General features: G+C 42.9%; 2 protein-coding genes and 1 non-coding gene across 6 annotated transcripts; all 3 read left to right on the forward strand.

The window, feature by feature from the left end:
* The first annotated feature begins 964 nt into the window (after positions 1 to 964).
* On the forward strand, positions 965 to 3,079 carry LOC109907394 (ras-related protein Rab-39B-like). The gene is made up of 2 exons (XM_020505329.2): positions 965 to 1,349; positions 2,445 to 3,079. The coding sequence occupies exons 1-2, from the start codon at positions 1,135 to 1,137 to the stop codon at positions 2,878 to 2,880; spliced, it is 651 nt and encodes a 216-aa protein (XP_020360918.1). The 5' UTR covers positions 965 to 1,134; the 3' UTR covers positions 2,881 to 3,079.
* A 4,334-nt stretch (positions 3,080 to 7,413) lies between these two features.
* On the forward strand, positions 7,414 to 7,549 carry LOC116354546 (U11 spliceosomal RNA). Its single transcript, XR_004203882.1, has one exon. It is a non-coding gene; the product is annotated as a U11 spliceosomal RNA (small nuclear RNA).
* A 157-nt stretch (positions 7,550 to 7,706) lies between these two features.
* Positions 7,707 to 17,378, forward strand: LOC109907392 (glucocorticoid modulatory element-binding protein 1-like). Of its 4 annotated transcripts, none has more exons than XM_031793442.1 (10): positions 7,707 to 7,869; positions 8,903 to 9,050; positions 9,250 to 9,296; positions 9,377 to 9,498; positions 9,958 to 10,061; positions 10,315 to 10,463; positions 10,780 to 10,917; positions 12,738 to 12,875; positions 13,253 to 13,390; positions 13,651 to 15,487. In XM_031793442.1, the coding sequence occupies exons 2-10, from the start codon at positions 8,920 to 8,922 to the stop codon at positions 14,622 to 14,624; spliced, it is 1,941 nt and encodes a 646-aa protein (XP_031649302.1). In that variant the 5' UTR covers positions 7,707 to 7,869; positions 8,903 to 8,919; the 3' UTR covers positions 14,625 to 15,487. The 4 variants fall into 4 exon arrangements, with proteins under 4 accessions (XP_031649302.1, XP_031649305.1, XP_031649304.1 ...); XM_031793445.1 differs by lacking the exon at positions 7,707 to 7,869 and adding an exon at positions 7,993 to 8,173; XM_031793444.1 differs by lacking the exon at positions 7,707 to 7,869 and adding an exon at positions 8,207 to 8,421.
* Positions 17,379 to 18,135: the final 757 nt, after the last annotated feature.

Genomic DNA, 18,135 nt, shown 5'->3' on the forward strand with positions numbered 1-18,135 from the left:
CAAATAATACAACGAAAATAGACGGGATTAAACAAATGAAAATCAAAACAGAAATACCTGTTTGAAGAGAGGCAAAACAAAAACATTTTCACTTGAAGCTATTGCTAATTTATTACGCCTGGTCAATGTAGTTCTGAACAAGACAAATCAATGGATTGCTGCCCTTTGTGATTTTTGGATTAAGGCATCTGAGATTGATCAAGCCCACACACTAGTATTTATTCCAGACGTCCTATGCCTTTACGAGTTGGCAACAATGGGAAATTACACTTCCGGATTTGAAAATAGATGTGTAGGTCTGTATAGGACATCTATGCAATCGAGGTGTATATTTTTAGTAGGCCAATAGTGTTGAAAGTGGTTACTTTAATCAATGCTGTTAGGCAAGCCTAAGTGAAAACTAGATTTAAACTGATCAAAGTCAACAACCCAACAAACGCACGCACTGACTGACGCCAAAAACCCGTCTCAACATTTCAGCACCAGGGACAGTTCCATGACTGATGCGACCACAGTTTCATTGAAACGCCAGGATTTAATTGACTTTCGAACGGACATAACACAACAAATACAAGAATATCATGCAATGCATATCACAATTCGTGTACAGCGCAGGAAATAGTTTCGCCTACAGCTCATGGTACGCCGTCATGGCCATCTCAAGTCAATAAGCAATTTATAGACGGACCAGGCATAGGCTCCATGGAATTTCACACCAATTTGAGAGTCAGATAACATCTTGCCTTATCATCTGCTATCTAACTATATTTTGACACTGTATAGGCCTCACGTACGATTCATATTTTCATTATCGAAATTACGCTTCGTAGCCTTGGCCCATAGGCTAGAATAAAATACAATAAGGCTGTAGAGTTGTCATAACATAATTGTGACGCTGTATTCTTTTTATGGTGATGTTCTGAAGCAATAGGCCCTATAATAAAGCCCGTGCATGGACCTGGGTAGGTAGCCTATCACATGACTGCAGCACTATCGCTCTTTGCTCGCTGGCGCTCCCATCTCTGTCTGACCAGAAGGCAGTAGGCAGCAGCAGTCACTGGCTTTGTAAACACAACGTGCTGCGCAGCTTTGTTTCGGAACCACCACCATTGTGGGTCTCTCTATAGCCATGTCATGGATATTTTGTGGCAATATCAGTTCAGGATAATTTTGCTCGGAGACTCGACGGTAGGGAAATCGTCTTTGCTGAAACGGTTTACAGATGGAATTTACAGCGATGTAGCGGATCCAACGGTCGGTGTGGATTTTTATGCCCGTTCGCTAGACATTGAGCAAGGGATTAAAATCAAGCTTCAACTGTGGGACACGGCTGGACAGGAACGATTCAGGTGAGATGTAGACGATAAATGTTATCCTAGGCCTATATCTGTTATCAATAATCTGTTGACAAGATCATGTAATTCATTATTTCCATCAGTATAAATTAACCGATTTGTAACAAATAAGTAACACGCACCAGCCCTCACGATATCTATTGTGATTGGTTTACAATTTTGGTGAATAACAGTGGAGAAAAATATTTGTTTTTATTGTCTCTAGTAGCCCACAGAGAAACGAGGTCAGTCATCGTCAGTCATGTTTTACCCTATGACTGTAATAACGGAGGCCCCTTACTCCAATCTCCATTATAAAAACAGTCACCAAATTGTGGCGCATCATCAGTTACATTCATTCACTGATGATGGGCAACAACCTCACCTTGATATTGTTTTGTGTAATACACTAATTAAATATCCCTTTATAATACAATGATAAGAAGGTTTTGTCTTTGGATGGAGTACACTCAAATCCAGTTATTCTGTAAGTGTCGTTTGTTGCTGCTGAGATGGCCTGTAAATCCGCAGGCATGTCTCTCTCTCTCTATTACATACATGTTGTAATGTGCCTCATTGTAGCCTAGTCTGCAATGCCCGGACATGTACAGTAGCCATCCAGGAGCCAGTATATTGTAGTTGAAAAGAACATGTAAACAACACAATTCATTCCCCACTGATGCCTGTAGTCTCAGATACAATTCCTCTAAGATCATTATAACTGTGTTTGCAGACTGCTCTCAGATCTCCCTTTCCTCTTGAAGCCAAACCTGCATGTCTCTGACAGAATATTATGGAAGAAAGACTGTTTTCCGCTAGGAGGGTCACAGTACACACCTAAAATAGATTCTCAGTGGCATGAATGAACTGTCTCTACAGGTCTGTACTGTTAGTTATCGTTCCTTTGTAAGCCACAAGTTATGTTTTTCCCTGGACCTGCAAGGAGTCGTGGATCTTGTTATGCTGTTTTGCCAACTCCTATATGGCTATTGTCATGCTATGAGTGTAGTTTGGTTCAGAGTTACACTGAGATTCAAGTCAGCATTGTTTAAATTCACGTTTCACTATGGGTCAGAGATGAATTGTAACATCTCCTACTCCATCTTCCAGGTCCATCACTACTTCCTACTACCGTAACTCAGTGGGCGGGCTCCTCGTGTTCGACCTGACCAATCGCAAGACCTTTGACCACGTGAGAGAGTGGCACAAGGAAGTGAGCGAGCACATTCTGCCGCACCACATGGTCTACATTCTGATTGGCCACAAAAGCGACCTAAACAAGGACCGGAAGGTGACGCGGGACGAGGCTGAGCAGCTGGCGGCGGAGATGGGGATCCGCTATGTGGAGACATCGGCTAAGTGCAACAGCAACGTGGACCGGGCCTTCCAGCTGCTCAGTAGGGACATCTATGAGCTGATGAAGATGGGGGAGATCACCACGAGGGACGGATGGGATGGGGTGAAGAGCGGCCTCACCACCGGGGTCCTGTACCCGGGCGAAGAGGACATTGAGGTGGAGCCAAGGGAGAAGAGCTGCAACTGCTGAGAGACTGAGCCTCGATCTCTGACCCCTGACCTCATCCATGGTCATGTTCATTAGGCACCAAATGGAAGAAAACGGACTGAAAAAGAGAGGGACTACATGGAATTGTCCAATAAGAAACGCACATTTTTATTTGCCATTGCGAAACGTTTTGGAAAACGTGTTCCAATATGTGCCCTAATAAACACGACTCATGTCTCCACTGTTGTTCCCCCTCTCTTATCTCTACAAGTATCTCACATCGTCTCACAGTTTAGTCAGTTTCCCATCGAAATTAAGCCACAGTCTAAAGTGAGGCCCTTGTCCTATGACATCATCATCACGCGTCCACGTGTCACCTTATGCTTAGTGTAGACAGGATGCCAGTCCCCTCTGTATCAGTTCCTACAGAGGTCAGGATGGGGCTGTTTTCTGATGGGAGCACACAATACACATCCTGTAGTATACATCTTGATGTGACAAAAGCTTCTCTACAAACACAAAAGTCTGAGTCTTTAGGCCAAACACTAGTGTAAATCCTTGCAGTGGAAAAGCATCATACATGTACATGCTAAACGTACAAAAATTTGCATCACCTGGGTGACCTGGGTAGCTTTGGGCCCAGTTAGGTAAGACAGACACAGAGGCTGCAGTTTCACAGGCAGACAATTCTGATATTTTGCCCAATTATTGTTCATTTGGCCAATGAGAAAAGGCCTTTTGCCAATAAGAGACACCTGTATGAGAGTGATCAGGCCTTGAGTTATTCCAGTACATACCCTATTCATTCCTGGATGCCCTTTGCTGCCGTAGGAGTTACTGGAGTCTCAAGCAAGCGAGGTCAGGACTTGCGGACAATGCATTATTGTGGTCTGGCATCACTCCCATTACGTTGTTGGTGGTTGGCTCTGCGTGTGTGTGTGTGTGTGTGTGTGGATATGTCGTTGCTCTGCCTGCAGTCCCCTGAGACTGTACATCATATGGTTAGCTCTGGTGTTAAAATGTCACTGATAATAGGCAGGGAGAATAAACTGTACTCTATATGTGTCACCACGACCCCCCATCCTCTGCTAATCAATATGGTCCTGTAGACTACTAATCTATGTAAGTGCACATAAGCCAAATCATTTTCATGTTGCATCATGTTGTGGACTTCCTACTTCAGAGCAGACGAGTAATGTTTTCAACATTTTTAAAAACATATCTATCATTTGTAGTACATTGCTGAAGCCACAAACAATTTGGTAGTCACTCTTTGTATTTGAATACTATATGGCATATTAAAAACAAAACAAACCTTCCAAGGTGGGTCTTCAAGGGGGAAAACCACACCAAACAATTTTCCTTTAATTGGAGAGAGGTATTGGCTGACTTTAAGACTGCTCACATGGGGCTTTTGTAGCCATAATAACAATTTATTGGCATTATTACATTATCTGGTTGAGAACATGACATTTTGGCCCTAATGGCTTCCATGCTCCATCAGAATGGTTCCGATATCAAGACAGACAGAATTTTGCACTGCTCTGTCTATAGTCCCTTTCTGCTTGCAGAGAGGCACAGGAAGATAACTCTAGTTTCCTTTGGCTACTACCTCTATACAGCAAACCCCCGTGCAGATAACAGTTGCGCTGAGACTTGGCTGTAGATTCTGGTGTTACCATAGGAGTGTACAGCCATGGCTCAGGGCCTAGATAACAGCTCACTTTGCCTGGTTCCTCCTACCTCCCTCCTTCCTTCCCCTTAGCTCACCTTGTCCACATCTCACCAGCACCACACCTCACCAGACACTTCACACACTGTAGATGACAGGAGAGACATTGTGCATTCAGCAACAGTGACTTTATAGGATATTGTGTTCTATGTTGGTTTTGTGTTTCAGTGGTCATTGGGCAAGGTCCAGGAGCATCCGGGCTGTATCATGGCCATGCGACTTGACTTGTTGAAAGGAATGTCTAACTAACTAACTTTTGTAAGCCTTTACATACATTCTGGCAAACAGCTTACAAAGCCTCAGCAAACAATTTCTTGACAACAGTATGTGTTTGTCTACATACAGTCCTTATGTTTTGCCTCTTGCTTTACAAAGTCTGATGCAAACATAGTGTAGTTGTTCCCACACTCATGGGCTTAACCAGGTTTATAGTTATGCCGTGGTCAGTTTTTCAGCTCCAGTGAACATTCACAGACTTTGATTAAACCTCTGTTATCACAGGTCATAACCCATGTCTCATTTCTTTCAAAGTTAAATCAGTTGGCTAACTAATATCTATGACACTCTGTATTGATCCATGTTCTTGTTACGGTAAGGAAGGACACATCCACAAAGAGAAGGCAATACCGAGGCCTAGGGAGAAGAGACATACCCTTTAAATGAACAAAAACAGTCTTGCCTGGGAATGTATAGAAATGGATAATTATATTTTTCAGACATGGTTTCAGAGGTATGATCATGTAGGCTGCTGTCTGTTTGGTCATTGCAATTCAACTCCTTTTGAAAAGCAGAAAATGTTTCCATTCTAATCCACAAAGGAAGTTAAAGTCAAATCATGTTCCTTATAGTACGTACCTCTTTCATTTTTCAGCTTTGTGTGTAATTGATAACAGTTTTTTTTGTACAGCTGTATTTTTAATGCTTATAATAATGATAATATGTGCTGTAATACAGCTGCTTGTCAGTGAATGCAACATATTCCTGATCACCGAATTTGATAAGGATTCTTATTGTATTGTTACATGAGATATGAAGAAAACAGGAAATAGCAAGCTGTGGTGATGATGCCGATGACGGTCTATGAAAAAGGTGTATCTGGAGAAAGGCCCATGTCACTGAGATGGAGCACCAGCTATATTCAACAGCCTAATCAGGCTCAAGGACTTGAAAGAAGAGATTGAGCTTGGTTCTTGGATCTTGACACATTGCCAGTCGAACTAGAAAAGTTTAGATTTTAGAATGTGTTGATTATAAGTAATAAGTGGCAATTTTCATTGTGATGATAGTTATATCATAATACTGTAACTCGAATATCAATCGACAAAACAATTGATTTAGGTCCATGATAGTACAACAACATATGACAAATCACTAATGCATTTTTCTTGCAAATTCTGTTTTTTGGCAAGCTTAGAACTAGACATAGCAACACAGCAGTGCAGTTGATGCCTCTGTTTTGCCTCTGACTAAGTCTGATCACAGTTCACAGCTTGATGGAATAAATGTTATTTATTTTCTATTCTAAATGTTCTGGGCAAGGTACTCTACTGTTAAAGGGGTATTCAGTGAATAAACAACATTATGTCCATGGTGCCATATTATGATTGACCAGCTCCATGCCAGGCTTGTGGCGTCCTCTTTTGGTAACAACAGAACTGCATACCTGACCCACTTAGCTGAATCACAGCGCAAATAAAATACTAAACTTCAACTAATAAACATAAAACTGTGTATGGTAATAACAGTGATGGTGTGTTTTAATTTTCATATGCCTCTGTTGAAAATCACAAGTGTTAATTGGTATAACTAATCAATATCAACAATAACAGATTAATATCACTTGTGGAAATGAAGCTGTTCACTGATATTGCTTTCACTTGCACCCTCCACTGCTGTCCAAGCTCACCTTTAGAAACCATATATAGACTTATGGTAGAAACAACCGGGGTTCTCAATGAAACATCTGGAGTGAGGAAATGCAGATACACACAAGCTAAAGGTGCAAATTCATTAAAATGACAGTGCAAATCACTCTGTGCAATTTCTAATGTACGTTTAGTTTAGCTGAGCTGTATCATATGGTTTTGTAAGCTGCCAAAATGTGTGATTATTTGATAGGTGGTGAAAGATAAAATAAATGTTATGTTAAATTAAAGAAAGACTTGATTCATTTATATGATCATATCTTTTTAAAGTTAATTATTTTATGAAAGTGACAGTAAAGGTATTTTGTAAGCCTTCTGAGCATGGATTTTGGCCTGGTACCGAGTCTAGATTGGTCTAGATCAGGGATGGGAAATCCGCGGACCAATAATAGCACAATTAAATCAATTGATGAGATCCGTTTTTTTGTGGACCCCAATCAAAGTTTCCCATTCCGGAATGATTGACCCCTAGAGTGTGTCCCAACAATCTCACATTTTTTTCTGAAGTGTGCATTTGTTCCCTTCATGGATTTGAAAATAAATTAATGGTATATGGATGGAAACGCCAGTACACCGATCCAATATTTGTACATTTGCGGGGGAGTCGTGAACAAGTACACACTTCAGGCGGAATGGGACGCAGAGGGCAGGTGGTAGTGTCGATTTGGAATAAAATGGTAAGGTCAGCCTATCTATCCCATGATGCTTTGCGTCAGGAAAAATTACAGATAAATGAAATTAATTCTGTTTGATTCAATGCTATCTCTTGTTTTGTCATCTAAAATATTATTTACATATTTAACCCAACTGAAAATCACAAACAGAACATGTTTCGTAAAATAAAGGTAATTATATTCTCTACCCTGACTGAAGTCCCTGTGTTCAGAGAACAGATTGTAGAACTGTGTGTTTTAACGTAAAAAGGGCTTCTGCTATGTTTAGCACAGGGAAGGTAGGGATTCACCACTTTTCCTGCGGAATCTATATCAAGAGATTTCGGAAGCATAATTTTTAACTTCTGGGGTTGCGAATGAACGTGAATCTTTGCGCCCCAATTTATTGTACAAATAAAGTAGTGATTAATTGTTGAGCGACGCCTGTACAAACACAGACAGGTCTGTGCCACTCCACAAAATTAAATATTCAATTGCTAAAGCAGGTCGTAACCCGAACGTCTGTGAAATAAGTGATGATTGCTGTCAATTTTTTTTTTTTACAGTGACTGATTGTCAACAGGCTTGTGTTTTATGTTTGACCTATTTTGGGGGAAGCAGCATGCATGACTGGCGAGCCGCGCTATATCTCAGGAAGTGTAACTGCACGAAGTGCGCATGCCCAGCAGCTTGTAGGGATGTATTCGACTTCGTAAAAACGGTAAGGAAAATCAGAAAAATGGTTTTGTAATTTTAGGTTTATTCGGATTATAAGGGCGAACTGATTTATATGCTAGGCAATGTCTATCTCCACGTAGAGTTTGGTATTTGTAAAGGGGCAACACCCCGGGCTCGCTCCGAATGGCGGGGCAACGCCGTCGCCGCGTTGTTGTTTTCGTGTACGTGCTGCCGCACAGGGACGTAATTTTGAGGGAGCGGAGAAAAGGAAATAGTTGAACGAACGGGCGCACGCTTGTTCATAAAAAAAGCGTCACGTAACCGCCGTCACGATGTAAATATCAAAGGTGGCTAGTAACAGCTCAGCCTTCGGTTGCTTAAGCTCCAAACCTCTGCCCAAAGTCTATTACTTTAGTTAGCCTAGCCATCTTGCTAGCAAGATAGTACATTGCCATTGCAAGGGCGTTAGCCGTTCATATATACCTCACTGGTGTAGGCTATTCGGGCAAATGGTGCATTAGCAGCTAGCTATCAATGTTAGACCTGATCTTATGACTAACTAATGCACCACACTGCCCATACCCATAGAAACGTTGTGAGTAGAAAAATAGTGAAAACTTGCCGTGCATAAAGCTTAACTAGTAGCTAGCTAACGCAACGTTTCTGTGGGTATGGGCAGTGCAGTACACACACAGTTTCAGTTAGGAGATCCGGTGTAACAATAGCTAGCTACTAGTTAAAAGTTATGCACGGCAAGTTAGTAACCATGATGTGCCCCCTTTTCTAAATATGACAGAATAACTGAGTAACACTTTGGAGGTTAAAATGCTGAAAAGCCATAGTCATTGGCTGGAACTTTGAGGCAATTTAATCTGTTTATGGGCACGGTCAGCCCTAAGAGCATCTTATCCAGATTCTGCCTTGTGGAGTCTGTCCTCCTGTAGTCTCTCTCTCTCTCTCTCTCTCTCTCTCTCTATATATATATATATATATCTCTATCTATCTCTATCTCTATTCTAATCTACTGTATTTGTAACCATTGTGCTCTTCTTCCCTATACTCACCTGGGAATTCAGTAGGCTACTCTGGGAGGATGGCACAAACCGAGGTGACAACGGTCTCTATGGGGGACCTAGTGGTGGTGAAGGCTACTGATGAAGAGAATGGTGATGATGAGGACAGCAACACACAGGTCATCCTCCAGCTACAACCAATCACAGCAGGGTAGGTACACACTGATGTTTACTTGGACCTGATAAGGGAAAAGGGGACAAGACTAGTGTAACAGTTGGATCGGTGAACCATGCTCACATGATGGCTTCCCAATCTAATTGCCCAGGCTTTAGGTTAGTGAGCTAACATAGTCAGACCCTGCTTTGTTTTTTGCCAACATTTTCATTTGTTGTTTCACTTTCCCTTGCAGTATGGATGAGTCAGGAGAGACAGACACAGCTGTGGAGGCACACCCAGGTAATTGACATATACACATATATAAATAAACACACTCATAAATAAACAAACAAAGTATATCATAAAAAATGTTCCTTCAGAAGAAGCCACAGTTGATGGGGAGGAGGTAGAGCTGGGTTATCCCATCACATGTGGAGAGTGTAAAGCTGTGCTGCTGGTCAAGAGGTTTGTCTGTCCTGGAATAAACGTCAAATGTGTCAAGGTTAGTCATGGTCATTGTATTTTCTACAGAAATCATAAAGTTTTTCAAATGTTGGTATGCAGAGAAGGAACAGCTCAGCCTGCCAGCTATTGATATACTTATAATCCTGTTTGTACAATGTCAGCAGAAGAGATTGTCACATACCATTTAATATATGCCATTTAGCAGACATTTTCATCCAAAGCCACTTAGTCTTGTGTGCATACATTTTACTTCTGGGTGGCCCCAGGAATCAAACCCACAACCATGGCATTGCTAACACCATGCTCTACCAACTGAGACATACAGGACCAGTTGTTTGCTTTAACAATGCCTTAGACATCGGTTGAATGTTTCTCATTGGCCAGTTGTTTCTTTGCTGTCTCCTTTCTAATAAGGTGGTGTAGGTATATGATTGTAATCCCAGTGAACAGGTATGGTTCCTTTCTAAACTCTCACAATAACATCTGCCCCATACAGTATGAAGACCAACTGATCAGTCCCAAGCAGTTTGTCCACATGTCTGGGAAGGCTACACTGAAGGACTGGAAAAGAGCTATCCGGATGGGAGGGGTCATGCTCAGGTGAAGAGTAGAGTTGACCAGTCCCAAATTAACCCCTGCCCTCTAGCCCCTAAGCACTTGTGCAGAGATCTGAGATCATTAGATCTACAGGTAGTTTAGAAGTTAGAGGTGGACCAGAAACTGGAGGGTTGCCAGTTAGGATCCCAGGTCTGAGGGGAAAATCAACCCGAGGTGATTGATGTAGACGATGTGTCCCTTCTCTTCCCTCTGTCTTTCTTCACTCTTGTCCTTTATCTAATAATCTCTCCTTCAGGAAGATGATGGACTCGGGTCAGCTAGACTTTTATGAACACAGCACTCTGTGCACCAACACGTGTCGTAGCACCAAGTTTGACCTGCTGATCAACAACACACGCTTCCCCCCTGACGGCAGCGGACTCACCATGCCCATCTCCTCACAAGGTGAGACCAGACACACCCCTCACTGAGGGCTGTAAAGATCTCAGGTTGTCTGTGGCAAAACAATTTAAAAGTTTGTCAGGCAGTTATTTTCTGTAAGGGTCCTTTTAATCCTATTTTCTCCCATTTTAACTTATTTTTTAGTTGGTGATATGGTACACATGTCCATTAACTTGACATTTTCATTGGGATATATACACAAGTTTGGAATACAGTATCAGTCAATAAGCATCCAGGACCAGAACCATCTGTTTTATTTTGTGTATTAAATATTGTAAGTAGTGTAGCTGACCATGTCTCTCCCCTGTTGGACATGTAGCCCAGGTGGTGATAGGTAATGGTGGCCAGGTTGCCATGACAACAGAGGAGAGGTCAGATGTTCTGACTGGAACAATGGAGTGGAGTTCAGGGGCTGTAGCCATGGAGACAGAGAAGAAGGAAACCAGTGAGATATCAGGTGTGTTCTTCACCCAAACAGCTCCCACTAGTGACTATTTACGGTGGTTGCACTCACAACTCTGATTCAAATATATTGAACAAAAATATAAATGCGACATGCAACAATTTCATTGATTTTACTGAGTTACAGTTCATATGAGAAAATCAGTCAGTTTAAATTAATTAATTCGGCCCTAATCTGGCGCCCGAGTGGTGCAGCGGTCTAAGGCACTGCATCTCAGTGCTACAGGCGTCACTACAGACCAGTTTGATCCCGGGCTGTATCACAACCAGCCGTGATCGGGAGTCCCATAGGCCGGCGCACAATCCCACCCAGTGTCGTCCGGGTTAGGGGAGAGTTTGGCCGGAGTAGACCGTCATTGTAAAATAAGAATTTGTTCTTTTAATTTTTTAAATTTATTTAACCTTTATTTAACCAGGTAGGCTAGTTGAGAACAAGTTCTCATTTGCAACTGCGACCTGGCCAAGATAAAGCATAGCAATTCGACACGTACAACAACACAGAGTTACACATGGAATAAACAAAACATAGTCAATAATACAGTAGAACAAAAGAAAACAGAAAGTCTATATACAGTGAGTGCAAATGAGGTAAGATAAGGGAGTTAAGGCAATAAATAGGCCATAGTGGTGAAGTAATTACAATATAGCAATTAAACACTGGAATGGTAGATGTGCAGAAAATGAATGTGCAAGTAGAGATACTGGGGTGCAAAGGAGCAAGATAAATAAATAAATAAATAAATAAATACTGTAGGTAGATGGATGGGCTATGTACAGGTGCAGTGATCTGTGAGCTGCTCTGACAGCTGAAGCTTAAAGCTAGTGAGGGAGATATGAGTCTCCAGCTTCAGAGATTTTTAACTGACTTGCCTAGTTAAGTAAAGGTTAAATAAATAAAAAATATCTATAAAAAATATATGGATTTCACATGACTGAGAACACAGATATGCATCTGTTGGTCACATATACCTTTAAAAAAACTCACAATATTTTTATGTATTCAAATTGCCATTGATAAAATACAATTGTGTTTGTTCGTAACTTATGCCTGCCCATACCATAACTCAACCGCCACCATGGGGCACTCTGTTCACGACGTTGACAATAGCAAACTCCTCGCACACACCAGGGGTCTGCGCTTTGAAGCCGGTTGGCCGTACTGCCAAATTCTCTAAAACGATGTTGGAGGTGGCTTATGGTAGAGAAATAAACATACAATTATTTGGCAACAGCTCTGGTGGACATTCCTGCTGTCTGCATTTATTGTCCCCAGCACAAGGGGCACCTGTGTAATGATTATGCTGTTTAATCAGCTTCTTGATATGCCACACCTGTTAGCTGGATGGATTATCTTGGCAAAGGAGAAATGCTCAGTAACAGGTATGTAAACAAATTTGTGCTGAAAACCTGAGAGAAATCTTTGCATATGGTACATTTCTGGGATCTTTTATTTCAGCTCATGAAACATGGGACCAATACTTTACATGTTGCATTTCTATTTTTGTTTAATGTAGTTTTCTGGTCATTAGTCTTGTATCAATCTAAGGTTCGTACCTGGGTCAAATACATTATGTCAGATACTTGCTATTGGGTGCCATTGGATTAGCTCGACCGGTAAAATGGAACCAATGGAATAATCCCCAAAGTGCAAACTCTGCCCACCCTATATGCCGGTCAAGCTAAACCAACCACATCGCAAGTATTTGAAAGTATGTGACATGTAACTGACTTAAGGTCTTTCTCATCGCTCTCTACCTTGTTACTCAAATGGCATATAAACTACTTTGAACTCTGCTGTGTCCTTTGTTCCCCCAGAAGAGACATTGAACTTCTGGAAAGGCATAGCTGACGTGGGCCTGATGGGGGAGGTGGTAGACAACATCAGGACAGAGCTGTTGGAGATGCTGAGAGGAGTGCAGCTACGCAGCGAGCAGGCTGCTCTGCAGGACGCGGGTGGGTTCTGGCACCTAAGACACAGGGAATAGGGTACTTTCTAAGGGTATATGCATGGTGTCACACAGGTGCAATGTTGGTTTCTGTTGATCAAGTCTGGGGATTAAATAAAGTAAAGTCTACATTATGGGTCTTTTGTGGGGCATCCCCCAAAATAGGGGACACATTTTATGTCTTGTTGAATTGTCTTACTTTAGTAAGTGAATAAAGTTTACACTTCTTTGCTTTGATTAATTGATTGACTGATGATGTGTTGTTACAGACGATATAAGGGAGTGAGGGGGGTGGTGGATGGATGTGTTGTAAGCGACCCTGTGATTGGTTGATGGATGTGTTGTTACTGACCATGTGATTGGTTGCCCACTGATGGATCTCAGATTCCTGTCTGGTAGAGGTGGCAGTGTTGAGTAACCTGGCCCAGGTGTTTGGCCTGCTGGACTCAGTCAAACACATCCTGAATGTAAGGAGAGAACAGACTGACCCTGGAGAGGAGCAGGTCATTAGCACACTGACCAGTGAGTAATGTTCAATTCAGTAACTTCAGGCAGAGGAAGGGAGATTGAGATATGTATATAAATATTCCTATGATGTTTTGGATCATTTCCATTTTAGTCATATTATTTCATGTCAATGGTCAGGAAACAAAAAAGCCAAGTCTACATTCAATAGTAAAGATGGACCTGTATTGGATCTGGCCTCAAACTTGCTAATTGGTACGGTTGATTACTGTAGAGCTCCATCTGAGTCATTTCTGACCTCTGACTGATCTCCACAGACCTGGAGCTGCAGCTGGAGGAACAGAGACGACAGCAGCACTTCAGAGCTCAGCTCTGCCACCCCCAGCCCGACAACAACATCAGTCACACCCCAGGAGGCAAACCCACCAAGGCCAAACGACCTCGCTTGCAACGGCCAGCCTCCACCACCCTCCTCACCTCTTCCCTCTCCCAGCCACAGACAGCCACCCTGCAGCCCCAGCAGTTCACTGTACTTTCCCCCATTTCATTCTCTTCCATGGGCCAGCCCTTCTCCCTGTCTGGCTTGTCTGGCCTGTCAGGCCTCCCCATGGCCACGCTGGGTCAACAGAACAACACGGTGACCCTCCACACTTTACCCGCTGGCACCCAGACCTTCACCCAATACATCACCACCATGGTTGGGGCCGACGGCAAGACAGAGACCTTGACCCTCCAACCATCCCAAGGTCTGACGCTGGTGGGCACCACCCTCCAGGACCCAAGTCAGCTGGGAGGAACCATGATGAGTCCCTTGGAGCTGGTCCAACTCACCCAGGGAGGGGTGACTGTCAGTGGGGAGATGATGGTTGAGCAGCCCATGGGCCAAGTTGTGGAGAGTGGGCCAATGGTACTCCACCAGGAAGGGATGATACAGGAGGGATTGGTGGAGGGACTAGAGGACAAGAGCCATGCACAAACGACAGTGACCGAGATTGACCCTGCTCTGGTTGACCAGACCATGGGGGCGGTGATGGAGCTACAGCTGGCCCAAGAAGGAAAGGCTGAGGTTGGGGAGGAGGGTTCCGCCATGGTCGTCCATGGTGGGATGGATGTGACCATTGTCTCGGAGGAGGGGAAGGGAGGGGAGGGAATGGTGGTTCAGGGGGAGGTTCTCGAAGCTGGGCAGCAGAGCCAGGTAGAAGGGGTAGAGCTGGATGCTAACGGGCAGATCTCATGCCTAAGGATAATGGTGATCGAGGAGGAGACTCGGGAAGAGGACCAGGCCAAATGACCCAGCTCTGCTCTGCAGACAGAGACAATACCCTCTCCTCTCCATGTTGCCATGTGAGACAGTAGGGATGGACTAGCCTGGTTCCAGATATGTTTGTGCGGTCTTGCCAACTCTCTGTGACAATGATCATAAGATCTGGAAAAACAGCACAAACAGAGGGTGGACTCATTGACAGAACATAAAAGAGCATGCAGGCAGACTTGTGGTGTGAGTAAGTGTTTGGAGTATGCTATTAACACAGAGAGATGCCAAAGACCTTGCCTTCTTAGAGAAGCTGTGGTCCTTAGCAGCTAGGCCAGGGTGTCCATTATTTTCATTGTTGTTTCGGTCATTTTTATCAAAATGACAACACAGCCAGGCACGGTATCTTATGTTGTTTGTTTTGTAACACGTGTGTTACCCTTTTGGGGTGTGTGTGTGGGGGGTGGGGGGGGCGCTAGAGGTCTACTGTGGGATGACAGCAACAGTTCTAAAACAAAGTCTGCTCTATATTTCTTTCATTAAATAGAAAGCATACCACTCCTCCTCTGTGCAGCTTTTGGGATTAAGTATTTTCTGCAGTTTTTGTAAAACAAAACAAAGATAATATGTTGAGCTCACTGTTGTCAGTTCTGTGAATCGACACATTGTATTCTTCACTGGAAGCCTTTTCTTTTCAAGATTTGCATAATTTTTCACATGATTGTCTGTATGGCGATAAATGCAGTAGATGTACAGTATCAGTCAAAAGTTTGGACACACCTACTCATTCAAAGGTTTTTCTTTATTTTTACTATTTTCTACATAGTAGAATAATAGTGAAGACATCAAAACTATGAAATAACACATGGAATCATGTAGTAACCAAAAAAGTATTAAACAAATCAAAATATATTTGAGATTCTTCCAAGTAGCCACCCTTTGCCTTGATGACAGCTTTACACACTCTTGACATACTCTCAACCAGCTTCACCTGGAATGCTTTTCCAAGGAGTTTCCACATATGCTGAGCACATGCTGAGCACTTGTTGACTGCTTTTCCTTCACTCTGCGGTCCAACTCATCCCAAACCATCTCAATTGGGTTGAGGTCGGGTGATTGTGGAGGCCAGGTCATCTGATGCAGCCCTCCATCACTCTCCTTCTTGATCAAATAGTCCTTACACAGCCTGGAGGTGTGTTGGGTCATTGTCCTGTTAAAAAGAAAATGATAGTCCCACTAAGCTTAAACCAGATGGGATGGCGTACCGCTGCAGAATGCTGTGGTAGCCATGCTGGTTAAGTGCGCTTGAATTCTAAATAAATCACTGACAGTGTCACCAGCAAAGCACCATCACACCTCCATGCTTCATAGTGGGAACCACACATGCAGAGATCATCTGTTGACCTACTGTGCTTCTCACAAAGACACGTCGATTGGAACTAAAAATCTAAAATCTGGACTCATCAAACCAAAGGACAGATTTCCACTGGTGTAATGTCAATTGTTTGTGTTTCTTGGCCCAAGCAAGTCTCTTCTTATTATTTAGTAGTGGTTTCTTTGCAGCAATTCAACCATGAAGGGCTGATTCACACAGTCTCCTCTGAACAGTTGATGTTGAGATGTGTCTGTTATTTGAACCTATCCTCTGCTGCAGAGGTAACTCTGGGTCTTGCCATAATATGGACTTGTTATTTTACCAAAAAAGGCTATCTTCTGTATACCACCCCTACTTTGTAACAATACGACTGATTGGCTCAGACACATTAAGAAGGAAAGAAATTCTACAATTAACTTTTAACAAGGTACATCTGTTAATTGAAATGCATCATTACCTCATTACCTCATGAAGTTGGTTGAGAGAATGCCAAGAGTGTGCAAAGCTGTCATCAAGGCAAAGGATGGCTACTTTGAAGAATTGTTAAACACTTTTTTGGTTATTACATGATTCCATATGTGTTATTTCATAGTTTTGATGTCTTCACTATTAGTCTCCAATGTAGAAAATAGTTTTAAACAATTAAGAAAAACCCTTGAATGAGTAGGTGTGTCCACTGGTACTGTATATGCAAGTTCCATAGAGAACAACACATTTCTCTCCATTGCATTTTCTTTCTCTGTTTATGATTTTTAGTGTGTGGTTATTTTGCCTCACAAGTTTAATAGATATAAATGGACCTAAAGTTAAAGTATGACTAAGATGGTTATTTATGTAAGTCAAAGTAGAATAACAGGGACTCCAATGTCAAGCTGAACAAAATGCTGTTAACACTTTAGGAAGGGGTTATACATACGGCATTCATAACACCTTTATGAAACCATTCATAACAATTCACTAGCCTACGGATATTGTTGCACTCATTTTGTCTAGGGGTCCTAGGCGTAGTTACATGGTCTGTAACCTGAATTAATATTTGCATTTATGTGAGAAATCAGTGTTTGAGGCGGCAGGTAGCCTAGCTGTTGAAGGCGTTCGGACAGTAACAGAATGGACGCCGGTTCAAATCCCTGAGCCAACTAGGTGAAAAATATGCCGATGTGCCCTTGAGCAAGGCACTTAACCATAATTGCTCCTGTAAGTTGCTTTGCATAAGAGCGTCTGCTAAAAGACTAAAATGTAAAGCGTGCAGTATCATTCATAACAACCGTCAGAATGTTTTACCCAAACCGCTGCCCAGCCTAGAACAAAACTAAAGTTCTTACTTTGTTTTCTTTACTCATAATAACATGCAAGGTTCCATGATCCTGATTGCTGTCAGACACAGAAGTGCAGTGTTGAGACAGAAATGAATACATCCATTCAATTATTTTGGTCAATGAATGTGAACATACTTGCAGGGTATTTGAAGTTAACTAATATATATGTAATGACCTGTTCTATAGTTAACCTCTGTTTACTCAAGGCGTGAAAAGTTATTTCCATAATGACTTTGTAATGTGTTTTAATATTAAAATTAAAAGACAAATAAATTGGTGTGGGTGTGGTGGTTGGTAGTGGTGTGGGTGTGGTGGTTGGTAGTGGGTGTGGTGGTTGGTAGTGGTGTGGTGTGGGTGTGGTGGTTGGTAGTGGGTGTGGTGGTTGGTAGTGGTTGGTGTGGGTGTGGTGGTGGTGTGGTGGTTGGTGGTGGTGTGGCGGTTGGTGTGGGTGTGGTGGTTGGTAGTGGTGTGGTGGGTGGTGTGGGTGTGGTGGTGGGTGGTGGTTGGTGTGGGTGTGGTGGTTGGTAGTGGGTGGTGGTGGTTGGTGTGGGAGTGGTGGTTGGTAGTGGTTGGTGGGTGGTGGTTGGTGTGGGTGTGGTGGTTGGTAGTGGTTGGTGGGTGGTGTGGGTGTGGTGGTTGGTAGTGGTGTGGTGGTTGGTGTGGGTGTGGTGGTTGGTGGTGGTTGGTAGTGGTTGGTGTGGGTGTGGTGGTTGGAAGTGGTGTGGTGATTGTTGTGGGTGTGGTGGTTGGGAGCGCACCAGTCACGTTCTGTGGAGGAGGAGATCCAAAGGAGATGGAGATGGATGGATTTGGCCACACCCTCTTAAAGCCACCCTCCAACATCACCAGGCAAGCT

Source organism: Oncorhynchus kisutch, linkage group LG17 (genome assembly GCF_002021735.2).
Source record: "Oncorhynchus kisutch isolate 150728-3 linkage group LG17, Okis_V2, whole genome shotgun sequence".
Classification (NCBI taxonomy): domain Eukaryota; kingdom Metazoa; phylum Chordata; class Actinopteri; order Salmoniformes; family Salmonidae; genus Oncorhynchus; species Oncorhynchus kisutch.